Raw genomic sequence first — 21094 nt, 5'->3', positions numbered from 1 at the left:
AAGATGGGTTTCTCTCTGGGCTTCTTATTTGTGCATTTTTATTATTTTTAAATGTAGCTGGTATTCACTTCGGTCACATTTTATTAACTGTCCCTGATCCTAGAACTAATCTTGGCAAAAGGACATTTATGTACTCTGCCCCATCAGCTTGGAATGCCTTACATGGTATCCTGAAAATGGAAAAACTTGTCCCACTAAGTGTTTTTAAGTCACTGACGAAAGCTTTTGAGACTGATAACTTGTCCAGACAATGTTTTTAATTAGCGCTGTTAGGTGTTCGATTTCTGTTTTTGACTTTTTATTTGTTTGATGTTGTCTGTTTGTAACTGTGAGATGACTTGCTGCGGCCTATCTTGGCAAGGACTTTCCTGGTTAAATAAAACTTTTTAAAAATGATTTGTAATCGAGCAAAAATGTGAAGTAGGGACAGGCTTGCGAAACATGGCATTAAAGCATCCTGTTTATTTTTCTACCATGTTTTATATTAGGTGGGATAGTTTTTTCGCATCACTGTTTATAATACACAAACGTAGTAATTGTTTATTTAGTCTCGGGGTCTATGGCCTGCTATGCACAAAAGTACATTGCCTGACAAATAGCAGACAAGTGCATGTCTTTGAAGTAATGAGACTAATTGCACGGGGAATATTGTGAATGTATCCCCTAACCCCCAACCAAATTCTAGAAAAACCTGTAGACTAGGCATTCATGCAGCAAAGAGTTTCATAATGCTTATGGCCCTGATACAAAACTGCCCCCTGGTGGTCAGTACTTATACCTAAAACGGGAAGTGGGGGAAAAAAAAAAAGAAGTCTGTTACCTATTCTTATCATTTGTGACTTAATAAGATGCAGTGGTGAGTGTGGAGTAAGAGCATTACTACTGTGATTTCTCCAACTCTCTGTAAACTACAATAAAATAACCCACATGTAATAATACTGTCTCCATCCTGCTTTACACATTGGACCTAAATCTTATAAAATACTTTTAGATTATTCTCAAAAAGAAGCTATTAGCAGGGCCAAAAAAAATAAAGACACACTATCTACAAACGATTCTGTAGATAACAATGATAATATCAGAGTGTCCAGTCTGTCTGATGTATCCAACAGAAAATCAGTGAAAAGCCCAGAGACGCCTGACTGACTGAGAAAACGGCAGGAACACAACGGGTGCTGTTGACAGAGACAAAGATAGCTGATGTGATAGGTTCGATCCTAAGACGTCTGTTCCAGTTCAAGTTGACAGACGGAGCCAAGACGTGACTGATAATGACAAAAGTTGAAAGCGGGGAATCCATGTGGAACGAAGAAGAACAAAAGTTTCCCCTTAAAAACCACATGGTGATGAAAATTCACTGCTTCAAATAATAGGATATATGCACAAAAATGGCTGCGAGTCACACAAAGCCTCTCTCAGAAACCACAATCCTGACAACAAATAATAAAAACAAAAGCAGACGCTTTTCAATCAGAACCAGCCTTTTTTAGCTGAAGCCCGATCCCAAGCTAGAGGCATTCAACAGACTCTAAACAGTCAGAAATAGTCTGAAACTGCTTTAAACACAGACACCCCTTATACGTTCCTATTGTTTAGCATTTCCAACTCAAAAAAAAAATTTCACAAAATCACTTCACAGCTCACTATCTAATCCCTTCTTGGACAACATCAGTCTAACCTCTGACTAAACAGGAAACGCAGCCGGGGCACTGATCAGGGCGTCGGCCATTTTAAGGGCTGTCTCAATCGCAAAATCCTTCCAACGCACTGGAACATCTGCTCCTTAAAAAAATCCCACAATGCACTACAAAAACCAGGAAGCATTGATGCTCACTATGCTCCCTTACTGGAAATGAAGTCATATTTTCTGAAGCCTCAGTTTAAAAAAATAAAATGGCAGACAAACGCTCGACCATCTTCCGGCTACAAATCTAAGTAACTTGTGATCGTTGTTGTGGCTCTCAAATGATTATTTACGTTAGCTATTTTTAACACTATTTGGCTTTATATATACACATATAGTTTGTTTGAGTCTAATGACTTTAAAGTGTATAATGATTTTTTTTAATCCACTAGCTAGCCTACAATCCTGCTTGAAGTACCGTGACAAAAACACGTGTGATTACGCTAACAAATATATATGACATATAATGTCAGAAAGATTCCGGTCCTGCCCGTTGTTGTTAAATGCCAGTGGTGACGTTTTATAATGAGAGTACGTAGTCATGTCACCGGAAATAGAGTCATCAGTGTCCCATTGTGTAGTGAGCCAGAGTTCTTACCAGTACCTGAACTCGTGTACACGACATACTGATTGATTCATGACCTACAGAGCTGTTTCACACGCACTCTTTTTTTCCCATGGACAAATCTCTGAATGACAATATTACAGCAGCTAACATGATCAGACAAATAAAAAGCCTATAGATTTACCTGAGCACCCAGGATAGTGATTTGTACACACACACACACACACACACACACACACACACACACACACACACTTGTATCACATACATATGCTGTTTAGTCCTCGCAGGAAGTAGTATCTAAGTCCTCCCACATATTATCTAAAAAGACATGAACCAGATCAAGCAAAGAAGCCAAGCAAACTTGTCTGAAGCATTTTCTCGCCGTCGTCTAAATGCAGCCTCTCACCTTCTGAGTTAAGTGTGATGAGCGTGACGTTGTTGGTGCTCTGCGCTGAGGACTGGCCACTATTGGACACAGAGTCGCTGGCTTCTGATCCACTCTCCTGGTCCTCCTGACTCTCTTCTGGCCCTGGCACCTTTAGGACGATTGTTTTTTGTTTCCCTCTGCCCACCGTACTGTCAGCCAAATATTCAGTTGTTACTGATTCACTAAACATATTACAAAAAAAATCATGTGTAAGAGCCTGGCTTCACAACACAATCCGAGTTAAAATGACCTATTGCATGAATTAAAATCTAAAAAGCACAAACCACAACACGTTCATGAACTTTATTTTAAGAGCAGCTGCCTATTTAAAGCAAGGTCTTTGAACTCAACTTAGTTTCTTGTTTATATCCTGTACATATGTAGCGGTAGTAAAAGGGTAATAACAATGATGACTAGCCTATCAAGCTTTTAATGAATGATTCACGTGTGGGGAATTGAGTTATCTGAAAATATGCACAGAACAGTAATCACAAAGGCCTCACTTGCTGAGGAGATTCTCCAGTGAGTCTGTGGTGCGAGGAAGAGGCTCCTCCTGGCTTGGTTTAGAACGTTCACTGCTCATTACCACGTTGGTCTGGGGCACCACACTGACGACACAACCATCAGGAAGCTGTTAATGAAACTCAAATAGCAGAAGACGTGTTTTTCTGTCATATGGATCATATTTACGCTTCACGCACCAGCGAACTTTGTCACACGTCTGCGTAGCACCGAAAGGTGATCCAGCCACCATTGGCACCTGAATAGCCCCTGGGTTTTTCCCCATCACAGTGTCAAACTTCTCCTCCAAGGCCCGACATGTTGCCTCCAGCACCTGCAGCTTCGCCTCCATGTTGTCCAGCCTCTGGCAAATCGCCTGGCTGATAGACATTAGCATTGCCTGGAAAGAACCAGACAGATACCCACATGAGGAAATGATCAAACATCTATCGATGTATCATGTTACTCTCTCGTGTTACTCTCTAATCAATCTTTGATCTATTTCAAACGTATTGTTTTAGGGGGGAAAAACAAGTTTATGAACTCTTTACAACTATGTGGATTTCTCCATAAGTAGCTCGTAAAATGTAATCTGGTCTTCATTTTTGTTAAGTCGCAATATATTAGCCAGACTTAATAAAGAACACACAACACTTTACACTGCCGAACGGTTGAACTAATTACGTTTATGAATGGAAAAAGCATGTGAATGCTCAAATTGCGTAATTACTAAAAACAAACATCTTTTAATGGCTAAGCCTTGAGCCAGACACTTTGTGTAACTGCTCATCAGTACTGAACAACATTTGGGGGGAGGGGATTGTGGCCCATTCCTCTCTGCAAAACTGCTTCAGTCCACGCATACTTTTTCCTCGTATGAATGGCCTGCTTAGGATCATAGCACAGAATTTCAAAGGGATTGATGTCAGTGAAATATGACCGTTCTGAAACCAGGAATTTATTCTGTCTGAGACACTCTGTTGTTGATTTCCTGATTTACTCTTCTTTTGATCACTGTTATACTGCAGAACTTATTTTTAACTTTAGATTGCAGACAGACCGGTGTAGAAATGCGGTCGTAGACGTTCCCAGTGCAACATAGAAACGTACTGGTTTCCCCAAAAGGCAGCAAGCTGTCCAGAACAGAGGCAGCAAAGCAGTCATGGATCATTCTACTTCCGCTATGCTTCATGACTCAGGGTCTAGCACAACTAAGCCAAACTGTGTGTTTACAGTATATGTCAGGGCAGGTCGACCCCACAGCTTAACCGACTGGAACACCTCCCACTGAGATAACTGTCAACGTTTACATACCTTCTTTTTAATTGCCTTAATTTATTCAGTAATAATACAGCCAATAAAGTGTCATGTGTTACAACACAGTGCTGTTGAATTTCTGACCCAACAGAGTCACGTGCTGTAACACGTGAACCTCTAACCGCATGTCTTCACATAGTAATGGCTGCAAGGCAAATTATATGCTTGTATCAATTCGCTTTATAACTATTATAACGTAAGTGATGTTATTTTCTCATAACAGCACTCCCCGTTGTGTATAGTTATATAGTTGAAGTAGCATTTCAGGAGTCATCCATGCTGGAGCTTGAGTACGTGCTAACTATAATAACAAGAAATGAAGCTCATTCTAGTCTCACTTTGAGAGTCACATCCTGGTTACCGCCTTCCATCCTGGCTCGTTTCCGCTCAGGCTTATCAGCATCGTCATGGTTCTCCAGAACATCTAAAGCAATCCCAAAGACCCCGTACATAACACAACTGGTAAACAGCAAAAACACACACTTCATTTATCTACCAAATCATATCATTCAAATAAACAAGAAGAAAATATCAAATAGGATCATTTATCAAACTATAAGAAAATATTCAATTAAAGACAGGCAACTAACTAATAGGTTAATAAAATGTGAAGGGATAAAGACAGAAAATTGTTCAAAGTGAAGAATAACTAGAAAATAAATTGCAAAGCAGATTTTTTGTGTGATTTTGTGTCAACTGCACCTTGAACAGAATTTATTTAAATAAATAAATAAATAAATAAATAAATAAATAAATAAACACTCCCCAGAATTGTCAAAAGCAGTGACTAGAGTTATAAAAGTTATATATGTCTATAAAAAGGCGTTATAGGATGTATCCTTTGTAATGTCTGTAAAACCAGAGGAAGAGTAAGTGATTTCTTACCCGCATCATTTTCCTCATGGTTTAAATCTGCCACAGCAATCTGGACTATCTCCACCAGATCCTGCTCAGACATCATTCAAGCCTGAAAAGTAAAGAAACAAGGAGTACAACTATTAACAAAGCATATTTTCCACATCCATACAACATGTTTAACCCTCAACTGTCTTGATTTTGCATGTAAGAAATGACCAACTACAGGCCCTAGGGACTCTTCTTCAGTGCTTCCAAATGATTTATCTCAAAAATGTATATTCTGTTCCCTCAGGCATCTTATTTCATCTTTGAAGTCAAAGCTGCCATTTTAAGCTATGAACCCAAGACAACTCTCAAATATCCTCTAACAGTAAATACCTCAATAATCATCCTTTTAAACACCTCCATTAGCATTCAGAAGCCCAATACAATCAATCAGCCTCCAGCTTTATGACCGCTATCACACTCCTCATGCTCGGATACTTTTAGGGTAGGAGTTCCCAAACTAGGGGTCACGACTCCATGGGTTCACTTAATTTACAAATGGGGTTGTGAGAGAAACTCACAATCTCCTCTTTTATTTAATTTAAATCTTTTACAAATTACTATCACTAATATCGCTGTAACTATGATTGTGGATTTAGGGTGCTGCCACTTTCAAATATCAAATAAAAATTAAACAACAAGAAGAAACCAAAATACCAATGCTTGGGGTTGCAGAAGATGTATAAAGTCCATCTAGGATCATTTACCCAAAAACATTTGGGAATTCACTTTCCACTTTATTAGGAACATCAGTACACCTGCTCATTTATACAGTTATCCAGTCAGCCACTCAGGTGGCAGCACTGCAGTACAAAAAAATTATACAGGTCAAGAGTTTCAATTAATTTTCACATCTAACATCAAAATGAAGAAAAATAGAAAAATTTTATCTCTGTGACTTTCTTCGTGGTATGGCTGTTGGTGCCATTTGGGCTCGTTTCAGTATTTCAGAAACTGCTGATCTCTTTAAATTTTCACACACAACAGTCTATAGTTTACACAGAATGTTGTTGGGGAAAAAACTGAGTGAGAGACAGTTCTGTGGGTGGAAACACCTTGTTGATAAGAGAAGTCAGAGGGAAATAGGCAGATTGGTTCGAACTGCCAAGAAGGGTATACTGTATATGGGCAGTGCTGGGGGGGGGGGGGGGGGGTTGTAAAAACGGTTGTAAAAAGTGCTTCTTTGAATTACTGTATACTCCTTCATTTTCTTTCAGACTTCAGACAGCTTTTCAGACCAGTCTGGTCATTCTCCTCTGATCTCTCTTATTAACAAGGCATTTCCGCCTGCAGACGCTCCTCTCACGGGATTTTTTAAAATTATTTTTTAAATTTTTTTACCTCTGCACCATTCTGTGTAAACTCTAGAGACTGTTGTGTGAAGATCACAGGAGATAAGCAGTTTCTGAAATATTCAATCCAGCTGCTCTGGTATCAACAACCATGCCACGGCTAAAGTCACAGACATCCCATTTTCCCAGTCTGATCTTTTATGTAAACATTAACTGAAGTGCTTGACCTGTATCTGCATGTTTTTTTTGCATTTTGGTGCTGCCACATGATTCGCTAATTAGATAACAGCATGAACATGTAGGTGTTCCTAATAAAGTGGATGGTGAATATGTATGACAATGTGACAAACTTCTTGCACCACAAACTTTCAGACTATTCATCTGAAATACCGCTTCTGCTTTTCAGACTTATTACACAAACACTAACATTGTCTTTCTTGACACAACGCATGCATGAATGACCGACTAACAGCAACTGATCAAATTTAACCTTTATATATGAAATGATCCCTTGACAAATATAAACTAACGTGGGACCTCAACAAAATAAATGCCACCTGATGACTGGGATAACATACGAATAGCACAATGTGGCTGTTAACTGATCATTAATTAATTCAGTTTTGCACTTGACTGAAACCATTTTTTCCATTCATTTCTCCTTTCATATTTGACCCCATTAGAAATGTTGCCAGTCTGCCACAAGAAAACAATAAATGAATAAGTGGATGCTTCAGTTATCTTTGGTTGTGTGCAAACTACTTTTTAAAGTACCTCCAAAACACATAATTTCAACACTTGAAATAAGAAATTGTTTTTATGTTTCTTTATAAAGACCAAATACTAAACTATTAAAATGGCCTAGACACATCTTGATCCTCATAAAGAATGCAATAATTGATTTTTTTTTTAAGAAGAAAGAAATTGTAAATCTGCCAACAGAAAATGTTCCCCTATATTCCTGCAGTCTAAACTCTATTTGTTCCCCCACTACCCTGGTCATTACCCTTCTACATGTTTCCTGACGTTGCTTACTATTCGAGTACTCTACTTGTATTTTACTGTAGGTAAACTCAGAACATAGCTACATTATATGATCTGACCATCACACCCATCTGTGCCCATTCTAAAATGTGCAACACAGAGCTGGTTCCACTCTTTGCTATTATAATAATCTCCACTCTTCTGGAAAGTCTTTCCACTACATTTTGAAGTATGGCTGTGGGAATATTTACATTCAGCCACAATAGCATTAGAACGGTCAGGAATTGAACTCAAGTGAGGAGGCCTTGGGCGCACGTCAGTTCATCTTAAAGGTGTTCAGTGGGGTTGAAGTCAGGGCTATTCGCACCTGCGTTCTTCCATACCTACTTTGGCAAACCATGTCTTTACAGATCACACTTTGTGCACAGGGGCACTGTCATGCTAGAACAGGTGTGTGAGAACAGTGAGGGGATATCTTAATGCTATTGGATACAAAAGACATCTTGACAATTGTGTGCTTCAAACTTTGTGGCAATCATTAGGGGAAGACCTACATAGGGTGTGATGGGGAGTGCAGGTGGTTAGTAAACTAGATTACATTTGTCACAAGTAGATATGAGTGAGGCTTTAGTGTCTATAGTCTCAATATGAAGTATTATATTCTCAGCAATTTATTTAACAGTAGTCAAACATGCATACTTCTTTTGTTGCTGTGCCAGCTCACTGTACAAAGTTTTAGTTGTTTGGATCCTGACCTATTTGTACTAGCATGAGAACGTGAATTGAATGGAGAATATAAAGCACTTCAGTAAGTGGCCCTGGATAATAGCCTCTGGCAAAAGCTGCACATGTAAAAACTTAAAACATTAAAAAAAAAAAAATTTAAAAAAAAAATAAAACACACACAATATTCAGTTCATCATTAACATACATTTTACAGCATTTGGTAGATTCCCTTATACAGAGCGACTTTCATTTATCTCATTTTGAATTTTGAGCAGTTGAGAGTTAGGGGACTTGTTCACGAGCTCAGCTTGGCAGTGCTGAGATTCAAACTCACAACCTTCTGACCAGTAGACCAATGTCTTAACTAACAGGTACTAACAGTTTCCAGCTACTAGGGATGGGCGATATGGACTTCAAACAATATCATGATATTTTCTGGTATTTATTGTGATAACGATATCAGTGACAATATAAATATCGTACCATTCACCACTGTTTTTGTGTACAAGTGATATCTGTGATCTTGAGAGCCTCAGAAACACAAACATTGATCTAAAAATAAAACTAGTTTTCTGTAACCAAACCAGTTCCAGATTGTAGAGGTAGCGCTTCGTTTAGTGATAAACTCCGCCTCAGCTTCACGTCATTCATGTGAGCTGAGAATGGGTCGCACACAGAAATACGTCATCAACTAGGCTCTGTCATTATTGAGGGAAGACTAATTCTTATGGTGGGGAGAATTTCTACTGGTATATCACAGATGATAAAATATCACCCATCCCTACCAGCTACCATGTCCTGATCTAATAATTTGCATATCAGACTATGATAAGTTCAAGCTATTGTTTTAAGTCACAACCTGCGTTGTTACATAGTGCCCCCCCCCTCCCTATTTTCCTCACTAAAAATGTTCTGAGAAAATCAGCTTTTAATTGTTTGAGCTGTGATACGTGACCGTTAATTCACAGGACTAGTAATAATAACAAATTTAGCCCAAATACCAGCCAATATCTGCTAAAATGTTTACATTTACTCATTTGGCAATTACTTTTATCCAACACTAAAGATGAATGATAAGGGCTTTGCTCAAGAGGCCAGCAGTGGCAGTTTGATGGTGGAGGGGTTTGACCTCATAACTTCTGATCACCAGGATGTCTTTCTTTCTAGATGTGGTTTGCAAATATACGGCTTACAGCCTGACGAGCAGAGGGTGGCCTATAGCCATGATTCTCAGTCTCTCTGACTTGATTTGAATGAATTCGATTGATACTTGATTTGAACGAGCTTATAAATAATAGCCAGAACATTACTTTTGAACAATGACCCTATCATTTAAAAAGTTTGCTTATGAAATGAATCTGTACTGAGAGCCTTTGTGGAATTTATTCTCCAGTTAAAGGGGTTTCAAAAGTTTGTGAACCCCTGGGCTACTGAACAGACTATACATTTCACTTTACTGTTATACATTGCGGCCTTCATGCTCCCCTCTAAACTTCTTATTCATGATATATGACTGAAGTGCAATCAGTGACCTCAGTAATATCCAGGATCATTTTATTGGTTTGTTTTCACACTAATTCTATAGACTACAATGAATAAACAAAAAAAGGAGAGAGACGGCATAATAAATGCATAATGTTCTCTATAAGATCATGAGCTATTAAAATTTTCATTAAGAAGTTTTTATTTGTTTGTACAAGTTATTTATTAACCACCAGCCAGCGTCCAACAGCACACAAGGTCAGTAGTAACCGCGGGTGCTGTGGAGAGGATAACGCTCATTATGTAGCTAGCTCATGTGGAAAACAAGATCAATTCTATTAGCTGGCCAATGTCGCTAACACACACACACACTCTTACTTTAATGTAAATAAACTGAACACGCACTGCACGTGAATATGCTTTAGCATGCTTACATTCCGTAACAAGCGCTAGCTACCAGTTAGCAAAACTAGCGTAGCAAGCTAGCTCTTTCCCGTTTCCCTATCTATAAACATGTGGTGTATAATACAGTGGTGACCAACAAACACTCCCACAAAACGTTTCTCTTGCCCTTCTTAGCCCATACGCGCAATAACAACCCATAACAAACATCCCGTGCTAACGGCAGCTAATGCTAACCACAGTTAGCCAGCTAGCCGCGCGCGCTAAGTCTCAGCAGTGTGCAACAATAACGAGAAGACAGCGAGTAGATGCGGTGATAAAAGGCCTGGAGCTGTCCCGCCACATTACACACGCGACAAGCAATCAGAACAATCGCAAGGTTTAATCCAAAGAAAAGAAAAAACCCGGTAAAATTGTGAAACCACGAGCACGCGAGTCCCTACAGAGCGCTGCTGTGCCACATCGGGTTATATTACCGTGTGAATGATGAATTCTCGTGTTGTTTTGTAGGGATTTCGGTAATGGCGTCCTTCCTCGCGAGAGAAGAGACTCTGCACGAGCTCCACGCCTTCCTGTGAGCTCCAGCGCGCTCTGAAGCTGAACAGGACAACATCAGTACTGCAACTCTTCCTTCACCTCATCTCTCCCTGCAGTGCAGCAAACTTTAACACTGATCTTCCTCAACTGAAGCTCCTTAATGATCTCAGGCTTGCACAGGGCCCTCCATTAATACTGGCACCCTAGCTGTAAAACCTAAAGCCATGATATATTAACTTGCTGACCTGACCATCTGATAACACAAAATATCAACACAGGCCAGGCTGATCTCTAATAATAATAATAATAATAATAATAAAATGCAGCTCTTTCCTGTTCATCACATTATCTGTCAGTCTGACTAACCAATATTTGTTACTATACATTGTGGACAATTATTATATTTTTTTAAAAGTAAACTACACAGCAGTAAAGGAATTACAAAATCTCACACGGTTTTCCTAACTATCCATCCCTCTTCCAAACTGCTCATCCTACACAGGGTTGCAAGAACCTGGAGCCTATCCCAGGGAACTTTGGACAGAACTCTGGATAGAGGGGCAACCCATCGCATTCACACATTACAGACGATTTGGAAATGCCAATCTGTCTACAGAGCATATCTTTGGACTGGGGGACAAGGCTGGGGTGCACATGGAGGCCCCTGAAGGACGGGGAGGCTCCGTGCACACATGGTGGAGGTGGGATTCGAATCCCCAACCCCAGAGGTGCAAGGCAAACATGCTAACTGCTAAGCCACTGTGCCCCCGCATATGGTTATTAACTGATTTATTCATTGATTTATTGAGTTACTTTAATACAGACAAGGTACCTAGAACTAGTGCATGTTTCTAAGTGAAGGTCATATACTTATTTAAAATTGCATTCAATTGCATAGAATTTAACCAACCAGCACTAGACCAAGATGGTTTAGACTATAGCCCAAACAACAATAATTTGATGTAAAAGTTCTTATACATATTCAGTGGCATATAAATAACATTAAAAATGCTAACTCGTTTTTACCCAAAATGTCTGATAGAACCTTATAATTCCAATTTCAGGACGATACAAGACTTCTTGCACTATATTGTATTACTGATGGACTTTTTTGACTGTATTTTGTACCTCACTATACACATACATATTGTATTATATCACTTTGAATCGACTGCATACATTGTAATTTCCCAGCTCATTATTCCATGTTACACCATGATGTCCTAAACTGTTTACACTCATTCCTTTCATATCCACTTTTTGCCCAAAATGGCAAAATATTAAGCATTTAATGGTCTTAACAACAAATCATTGATCAGGAAATTATCTAGAATTAAACAAATAGATAAAGTAACTTAGTATGGGATAGCTTTTCCTTTCATTTCTTTAAATGGTTCAACTTGCAGACAGCTTTTTACTTTATTATTATTTATTTATTTTTATTTTCTTTTAATTTTGTACACCCAGATGTTTGTTAATTTGAATTTTACATCAAACATTTTGATCATTATCATGATTTTACCTTTGCGTACAAGAAGACTATAAGTGAATTTCCCCGTTTCTAGCTTTCCCCCCGAACACTTCACAGCAGCAAAGTAAACGAGCAAATGGTGGCACAGGAAGTCTCAGGAATGCATTTGTTTAATTCTTGCTCATTCTGTGACCAATGATTTGTTGTTAAGACCATTAAAAGCTTAATTTTTATAGCATTTTGGGCTTGCCCCCCCAAGGAGTGAATATACTCATGACAATAAACATTTTTATATAAAAATATTATTATAAATAAAAAAAGTACAACAGTGTGTTAAATTATGCTTTATTGTCTTTAAACTACGACTATCATTTAAAGAGCTTTTGGTCAGGATCAGTTTGTACAAAGTGGAATTCCTCAATAGGACTTCTTGATCCAGATGTCCAACAACTGTCTCTGCAGGTATAAATCAAAACAGTTCCGAACTCAACTGCAAGCTCTGTGGAGGCAAAAAATAATAACAAAAAAAAAATTAATAAAAATAAAATTTCAAGGCAGAAGATCAAGGTAAACTTTGTACTATGCATGCAGTTTGTTTCTAAATGAGTATAAGTGGAAACATAATAAATTCCTAATCTTATTATTGCTGTACATTACTGGCAGGGCTTCACAAACACAAATAAAAAAAAAAGTGCAAAATCTCAAATTCTGATGAGATATTAATACTAGAACCAGTGTTCAGAGAGTGTTAACATCTCAATTACAGTAAAAATATACAGTATATTCAGAATTCATCACACAAACCTGAAGTTAGATGTGCACTGCGGAGCAAACTGACCAGTGCTGGCATTAACTGGAATTCAAAAACTCTAGGACTGCCACAGTGTGCACAAGGAGGCACGGTCTGATTAATGTTTGAAGGTGGCTCCATTATAAATAATGGCGTCCCACTCCAACTGTATCTGTAAGATCCAAAAACAATACATATAACCAGGGGTGAATTGGTAAAGATACTGGTATAGGTCTGATACCATGTGTGAGCATGCAACACGAAATGATTGCAATCTGGACTTATTTTACGATTAATGATGTCAATCAAAGTAAAGCAGACTGCAGAAAACTGCTGCAGCGAACACTTACTAGGTGAGATAAAATGTCTACAGATAATACGTGGTGAGTGAACAGCTATTACCAGTCCATACAGGATTTCGCAGAGTTTTTTTTGTGATTGTTGCGGCCAAAAATGCTTGATTTTGCTGCAGCTTGTTTAAAAAAAAATTTGCAATACAACTTGAGTTTTTTGTGCATTTTTGCAGAAAACTACTTGAATTGGTGAAATTGCAAGAAATAGTTTTGCACGGTCTTTCACAGTGATGTTTGTTGGTAAATGAGACCTTTTAGCTGTACTCATATTCGACACACATGAGGGCTTTGGTTGACATCACATGGCGTGCCTTGGCCCAAATTTGCGGAAAATCTGCAGTAATTTTGAACAATTGCAAGCTCCTCTGAATATTGCGAAGTTTGCTTGATTTTGTGTTCATTTCTGCAATCGCAAAATCCTGGAGGGACTGTATTACCCAGTATGTTGTTCTTAATAATCAGCCACCACTGGTCATTGACAATGATGGATTCCATCACGATAAAAACAAAAACATTCTTTACCAGAGCTGTACCCAAGCACTTTTCTGTAGTGAAAGAAAACCTGCTCTTGTCCACTGCCATCCTACTCCAGCTAAGATAACTAATATATCTAACTAATGAACTTCATTTAAAATCAACTCACTAACATTATGAGGAATGAGCCTAGTAGCCTGCAGGCATGAACTCACAAGTGTGAACTTATTTAAACAGAGAAAATATAAACAGCTAAAATAAAATATTGCATGACGCCCTTAACTTATTAATACTAATCATCAATGAGTACCAAAACACATGTACTCGTACTGAAAAAAATGGTATCAATGCATCACTACATATAACCAAATACACGCACACACACAAACATGAATTACTAGACAATGAAAGAAAGAATGTCGAAACTTTCAGCTCTGGAAAGCATTAATTTCTTGCACGATGATTACTATAATGCCGCAGACATGAAAATGCCTGCTGTAGCTGTTTCTGGTGTAGTTGTAGTTGAGGCACATTGTTTATTATGTCTTGCTGTCTTTCATCTAATGCTAAGCTCACATGAAGTCAGGGGCTGGAGGGTGAAAACCTTAAGCATATCAATCATCCAGGCAAATAAACAAAACGCAAGGTCATAGTTTTTGCTAATGAAAAATGATTAGTCAGTGTTATCTAATCTTTCTGGCCACAAAACATAGAGGTCCATTTATTTTCCATGGCTCATTAATAATAATTCCTGCAATTCACAATGTCTGTTTTCTGCTACCCTAAATTAACTTGAAAAAAGCCATAAAGCATCACTTTAATCATGGAAGAGTTCTCCATGGGAACTGAAATCCATACCTCATTAGTATGCGAAAGGGAATCATTTCACTAGTAACGATCTCATTTAACAGAAGACATTGCTAGTTTTTAGCTCATCCTCAAAGTTTTGCCTATTATCCACCTCATTCAACTCACCGAAGCACTTGTTCTGGACAGAGGGAGATTCTCTTCATGAAACTGGAGAAGACTGCATCTCCATGTTTGGCTTTGGCTTTTTCATACGCCTCCTCCCCTCCTTCACCTTCACAGCTGAACAACACAGTGGAAATATTAGAGACGTCAACTCATATCCAAGATGAATCAAATTTCCTTCAGAAAAGAGAAAGACAGCATAATCGTGACACTAGTTCCAAATGACGTTATGTCTGAAACACAGGCTGATGATCTTCGTAAACGTTCACGTGATCATTTCATACGCTTTTCATTGTATGCAATCATAGCTCAATCAAAACAAACGCTTTCAAGGATAAAATGCCTCAGCTGTATTCAACGGAGTTCAGATGCAAAGGTTCTGTTTGTAATCAGAGGAAAGCCAGACACTTTGATTAATACACACTCCACCGAGATATGAGTGGAGTCCAGTGTCTCTCCGACATCGAAAGGAGAATGAACTTCATCACGATGATTGCTCTTCTCTAGAGAAGAGCCCTAATTTTGGCTTGCGGTTCTCTTTAAGCTGCTTTTTGTTTAAAATGAATCAGCCAACAGGAGAATCATGAACACGCGCTGAGAAAGTTGGCTGGGTGATTTAGGTTTTTTTTTCCCCCGCAAACATCAAGCCTTTTCTAATTAGCTCTCCCTTTTATTCTATTAGCTGAGCTCACACTTGAGACAAACAGTAGTAAACACATCAAGACCACATGGCAACATGGTTTTGAGAATGAGCAATCACTAGTATCAATGCTTAAATGAACACAAAGCTTTTAACATGCAGGGAAAAAACGCTGAAAAGTAATGCTCATAAGTTTCAACTTTTTAATTATGTTAAAAAAATATGTTCAGCAACATTTATATGAGCAACTAACCACCCACCTTTATAGACAAATCAAACATCTCTACCTTTGGTATTGAACTTAACACAGTTTAAGCCACAACAGACTGGAATATTCATCTCATCTTCATCAACCTCTTTATCCTGGTCAGGATATTTCCGGTGCCTATCACCGGAAACAGTGGACGTGAGGAAGGATTACACATTGGATGGGATTTAAGTCGATTGCAGGGCCCCATACAGACACATTCACACATTCATTCATACCTAGGGGCAATTTAGAGCAGCTATTCCATCTTCAGGCATTTTTAGGAGATGGGAGGTGACTGTATAATCGACAGGAATCCCATATGGACACGGTAAGAAGACGCTAAACTCCATACAGCAACCCGAGCTCAGGATTGAACCTGGGACCTGCAAGACCCAGCAACCCGCAGCAATACCCCCTATGCCACAGCGTCACCCTTATATTAATTATACTAATGCTAAAATTAAAAAAAGAAAAACAACGACATTCAAAACACCAAAACTACTCTCACCGTGCAATCTCCCTGATGGCCACGCCCTCCCTCTCCTGATACTCCTTCAGCAGTCTGTTGGCATGCTCCAGGTCATTTTGCCCCACAAGGTCCGTCTCCTCCACCACACTGATGTAGAAGGACTGAAAGGTGGGAATATCTGTAGGTTGTCCAGCAGATTCAACATTTATACAGAGGTCTTGAAGTCTGCTGCTGACCTCCAGGCTTGCTGTAAGGTCATCTGTCTCAGGCTGAGCTGTACAAGTCTGTTCATTGTACACATTCTCCTCAGAGTCCATTCCCCAGTCATCTGCATCGTCACACCAGTCTGTACTGGAAACTGGTGTTTTATCAGAGCTCTGACACGCTGAAGGTTCACTTATCTCAGACTCCATACACTGTGAACGGAGCACTTTCCAGCTATGCACAGGAACAATCCAACAGAATAAAAGATGAACTTGAAAATGGTACCAATCTAACTTATGTTCCAATGAACCTGGAAAAGTTGCTTACCTTTCCAGCTTGCCATGACACTGTGGAGCACTGCAGGCAAACACATTAATGGTGCGATGATATGGAGATGCCGCAAGGGGGCAGTATATTTGAACAATGTGACTGAGGAGCCCACCACAAAGAGTGCACTGGCTATGTGGAGTAGATACACCTGGTATCAGGTCCTGAAGGAATAGAAATAATAAGTTACATGTTAGTGTTGGACACACTGGTGATGCTAATTGGAGTTATAGTTAAAAACTGACGTGTATTTATTTGATAAAAAGTGATAGTCTTTTTTTTTGTATCACACTAATACCCAGTGACATTATTACAGCAACATAATACTCACCTGTAACCTCTATAACTGTAAACTCTATTGGGGTTTACATATATGAGGGTTCATCTGCATGTTGCAGCATTCTGCAATAGCAATATCATAAAGGCAAATACTGTGATGATAATTAATTAACAAATGTGCTATTATGCACATCCAAGCATCAATAAACAGTATTCAGTATTTAAATGTATTCAATGCAGTAGTGTCTATTTATTTTTTTGGGTCCAGGGGCCCCTTTATCTGTTAAATAATTTCCACAGAACCTCTCAGTACATGTTTAATAACAATGTTATTAATAAGTTTCAGGCATGATCTCTGCGTTTCATTTCTGTAGGTCTTGATTCTGTGTCACGATGTACTGTAACAGAATTATTTTCTCTTCTTGGTATGTGTTGTTTTGAGCATTCCTAATCCCCCCGCCTTCCGCTCTCTCGGTTCTTCTTCTCTTATTATCTGGTAGACTAGACGTCTTGTAATTCTTATGTCACTCGAACATACATAAGATGTTTTGATTTTATCTGTGACTTGTTCCAATCGACATTTACCATTCTTTATCAATATTTCTGTGTGTGTCTATATATATATATATATATATATATATTATCCTTTATGCATCATTAAACTAAGAAGCTTTCACTAAACGATGCTATCAGTGTGACGACTTCTTGGTACCAGACGAGAGAAATCAGCCAGAGTAGGGTCCAAATTTTGGTTCTGACTGATATCGGACAAAAAAAACTCAACAGTTATAACAATATATGTAATAACACAACACATTAAATAGACATTAATATTATTAAAAGTGTACAGTAATATGGTGTCTATTTTTTAGGAACTTTCTGTTCCTGAATTTTCCACTGAATGAGCACATCAGATTTAATCTGATATTATTTATAGCCTGCTTTATTTCTTTATTTTTTAGATTTAGCTCACTGAATATACGTTATTACTGAACCAGAGACTACAGAGCTTTAGTGTTCTTAATGTTTTATTTATTATTCATCAATGACTGTGTTAGGGGTATTGTATTATTATCATATTATCGTGCATCAAATGTAAATTTAGAGCTTCAATAAAGAATTAATATAAATCAATAAATGAATAACTGAATTTAGGACTCGGACACTGCACTTCACAAATCCACACAGAACTAAGACGTCATTTCCGCTGTGCCGCTGGTCAAACAGGAAACAGCGTTTACTATGTATTTATTAGATAGCAACTAAACGAGATTCCTAGTAGTTTTCTTTACTAAATTAAACACAGTAGCTTAATACATTACACAAATATAAACGGAGCTCTACAGTTGTTAATCCAGTGCGTGTCTATGTTCATGATAATTCACTGTTTTAATTCTCGCTTCATCCCTGACCACCTTTAAACCTATAAACATTGGTCTTTAGCTAGTCTGGATAACAAAGGCATCATTTCCTCTCCCTGACTAAACTGCCTGCTAATGTACCTTATATTACTCAACTCAGTCCATAACGATGCTAACACATAGCTAGCTAGCGAGCAGATAACTCATGCTTGTTCGTAGTTAGCTAACACGTTTAACAAAACGGCTAACTACAGTCAGTTTGCTACATAACATTGAAAATCGTGGTCTTACCGGACATCCTCCGATTTTATTTGTGTAATAATGCGTGTCTTTCTTCTTATCAATAGCAGCGTCACATATTCCTATGAGTGGCGATTCCTCCATTGCTGTCTGCCAGGGGGATAATATCAAACCCACGTGGGACTCAACGTGAACTTAGTGCACTAGCCATATTAGCTAGAATAATAAAAAAAGCACTTCATTCTTAAGCGTCGCACGTGTAGAAGAGGTCCACGGTTCGTAAACCCGCTCCCAAATGGGCTTTATATTGTGTTTTATATAAATGTAAAGATGACAAACTTGGGCGTTTTATCTGGCTAGTTATCTCGGGGTAAACATTAAAGTGAAGCTACGGGGTAAACATTAAAGTGAAGCTACACGTTAACCCCTAACATGCAGAGTTGCAAAGTCTCGCGAGACACATGAGCAACTTCAAAAACAAGCCCATTATTATTATTATTATTATTATTATTATTATTATTATTATTATTATTATTATTATTATAGCCTGTTACAGCCTCGATGTAAACAGGCTCAATAAATGCGCCTGCAACATATTAAACAGAAACCACTCGCTGTTTGAAAAGCAAAAACAGAATTTATTTAATAAAAAAATCATCAAATGGCAACAAGGCTGATAGGGAGGATTAGGAGAGTCACTAAACACTCACCCCTGATCACCTGCATGATTATGATTGGAGAGATAGGAGACAAGGACATTACATTAGCGCAGTGGTTCTCCACCCGGGGGAGGGCCATAGTGTCCAAAGTTATTTTTAAATAATAATAATAAAAGTTATGAAAAGTAATTTTTAAAAAAGTACAAAAATACAAAAGAAAATCTATCTATCTATCTATCAAAACAGATTATACCTGGTCTCCTCCAATATGGGTCGGGGGCGTACCACATGATAGGGGAGGATTGGGCGGCTATAAATGTAAAAATAAATAAATAAGCCAAGTTGATTGTCAGATATTCTTAACAAGAAACCATATTGTTTATAAGAAGCCCCCAAAAAACTGCAGTCCGTGATTTTTTTCAAGCGACTTCAGAAAAAAAAAGCAGCCAGTCGGGTGTTATGAGCGGCCTTGGCAACTCTGCTAACATGCCACATTTTCATTCACAGTTTTACATCCGAGAGCCAGCGGCCAGTCTGAACATGGCGGGGATTCTCAAAGTTTTAGCACCCACAGACCCATTTAACTGTAAAATCAATTCCAGAAATAATCCCAGTACAGATTAATTTTATGAAAATAATCCAGTTAATCAAATATTATCCAAGTTATTCGAATGTGTTCAGTAATATTCTGGCCATTTCCTGGAGCCGTAGAGCTTTTTGTTCCTGAACTTTCCACCATCTTAACACATTAGATCAGTTCAAGTAACTAGTCAAACAGGCTAATAAGGTCATCATAAAACATAACAGCTTTGATAATGATGGGTTGTGATTTCCGTCAGTTTAACAATATTAAAAATGTCTCCACAGACACATGTAATTCCACAGACCCCACTTTAGGAGCCACTGGAATATGAAACATTCTGTGAATCTGTAATAGTTATCTGTACACACTTGGTTTAACTCACACTCCCTCATAAGCATGACAGCAGGGCTGAAAACGGAAAATCTAGTTTACATTTTATCTACAAAACAAAATTACACATTCATTTAACGGTGTTTTACTACATATTACAGTGATTGAGTCAGTGTTAGTAGTTATCTTAAACAGCATTCCCAAAGACATCCATCCATCCATTTTCTATACCGCTTATCCTACTGGGTTGCAGGGAACCTGGAGCCTATCCCAGGGGGCATGGGGCATAAGGCGGGGTACACCCTGGATGGGGTGCCAATCCATCGCAGGGCACAATCACATACACATTCACACAACCATTCATACTCTACGGACACTTTGGACATGCCAATCAGCCTACCATGCATGGGGGAGGAAACCAGAGCACGGGGAGAACATGTACATAACCCTGGAGGTGTGAGGCGAACGGACTAACCACTAAACCACTGTGCGCCCCATTCCCAAAGACATGCTCTAGTTAATTTATTTGAATGTTCATTAAGAAGTCATTAAAACAGTTAACACATATTATTTAAGGCAAGAGTTTTAAGGCAAGTTAAAACTGACTCAAACTCTCAAGCAGTTTAATTTAACCACGTATACAGCTGAGACATAAAAGAAAATATTGACCTTTTACAGGCTTAAGAAGGATATTAAAGATGTAAGGGACACTGTTACCAACAGTAAAAACCATCATAGAGAAATGTCTACAAGAGTTCCATATCAAACAAAGCTAACTAAGAAAGTTTTTGAGTTCCACTTGTAAAAATCTAATTACATTTAATTGTAAAATTTTGTTATAGGCCACTGTAATCAGTGTGTTCCTGAAA

General features: G+C 38.4%; 2 protein-coding genes across 4 annotated transcripts in view; both read right to left on the bottom strand.

Annotated features, from left to right (window-relative positions):
- The window catches only part of banp (BTG3 associated nuclear protein), a 54502-nt gene extending 43382 nt beyond the window's left edge, over window positions 1-11120 (bottom strand). Inside the window, exons 1-6 of one of the 2 annotated variants that reach the window (XM_053640853.1) lie at window positions 10763-11120; window positions 5383-5464; window positions 4836-4921; window positions 3381-3580; window positions 3183-3287; window positions 2659-2828 (exon numbers count right to left, since the gene is read on the bottom strand). In XM_053640853.1, coding sequence (XP_053496828.1) covers window positions 2659-2828; window positions 3183-3287; window positions 3381-3580; window positions 4836-4921; window positions 5383-5458 — 637 coding nt within the window. In that variant the 5' untranslated portion in view covers window positions 5459-5464; window positions 10763-11120. Of the gene's footprint in view, window positions 1-2658; window positions 2862-3182; window positions 3288-3380; window positions 3581-4835; window positions 4922-5382; window positions 5465-10762 lie in introns of both variants that reach the window. The other variant, XM_053640852.1, reaches the window with a different exon arrangement.
- A 748-nt stretch (window positions 11121-11868) lies between these two features.
- pdcd2l (programmed cell death 2-like) lies at window positions 11869-19068 on the bottom strand. 2 transcript variants are annotated; one of them, XM_053640855.1, is made up of 7 exons: window positions 18705-19068; window positions 16774-16937; window positions 16479-16680; window positions 16282-16403; window positions 14887-15000; window positions 13099-13256; window positions 11869-12793 (listed from the first exon to the last, which is right to left on the bottom strand). In XM_053640855.1, exons 1-7 carry the CDS (start codon window positions 18795-18797, stop codon window positions 12663-12665), a joined length of 984 nt encoding a protein of 327 aa, XP_053496830.1. In that variant the 5' UTR covers window positions 18798-19068; the 3' UTR covers window positions 11869-12662. The 2 variants fall into 2 exon arrangements, with proteins under 2 accessions (XP_053496830.1, XP_053496829.1); XM_053640854.1 differs by having other exon boundaries at window positions 11876-12793; window positions 16282-16680; window positions 18705-19066.
- Between the last annotated feature and the right edge of the window lie 2026 nt (window positions 19069-21094).

The sequence above is a fragment of the Ictalurus furcatus genome, chromosome 14, assembly GCF_023375685.1.
Source record: "Ictalurus furcatus strain D&B chromosome 14, Billie_1.0, whole genome shotgun sequence".
NCBI lineage: Eukaryota > Metazoa > Chordata > Actinopteri > Siluriformes > Ictaluridae > Ictalurus > Ictalurus furcatus.
This window is presented reverse-complemented; position numbering and strand designations above follow the sequence as displayed.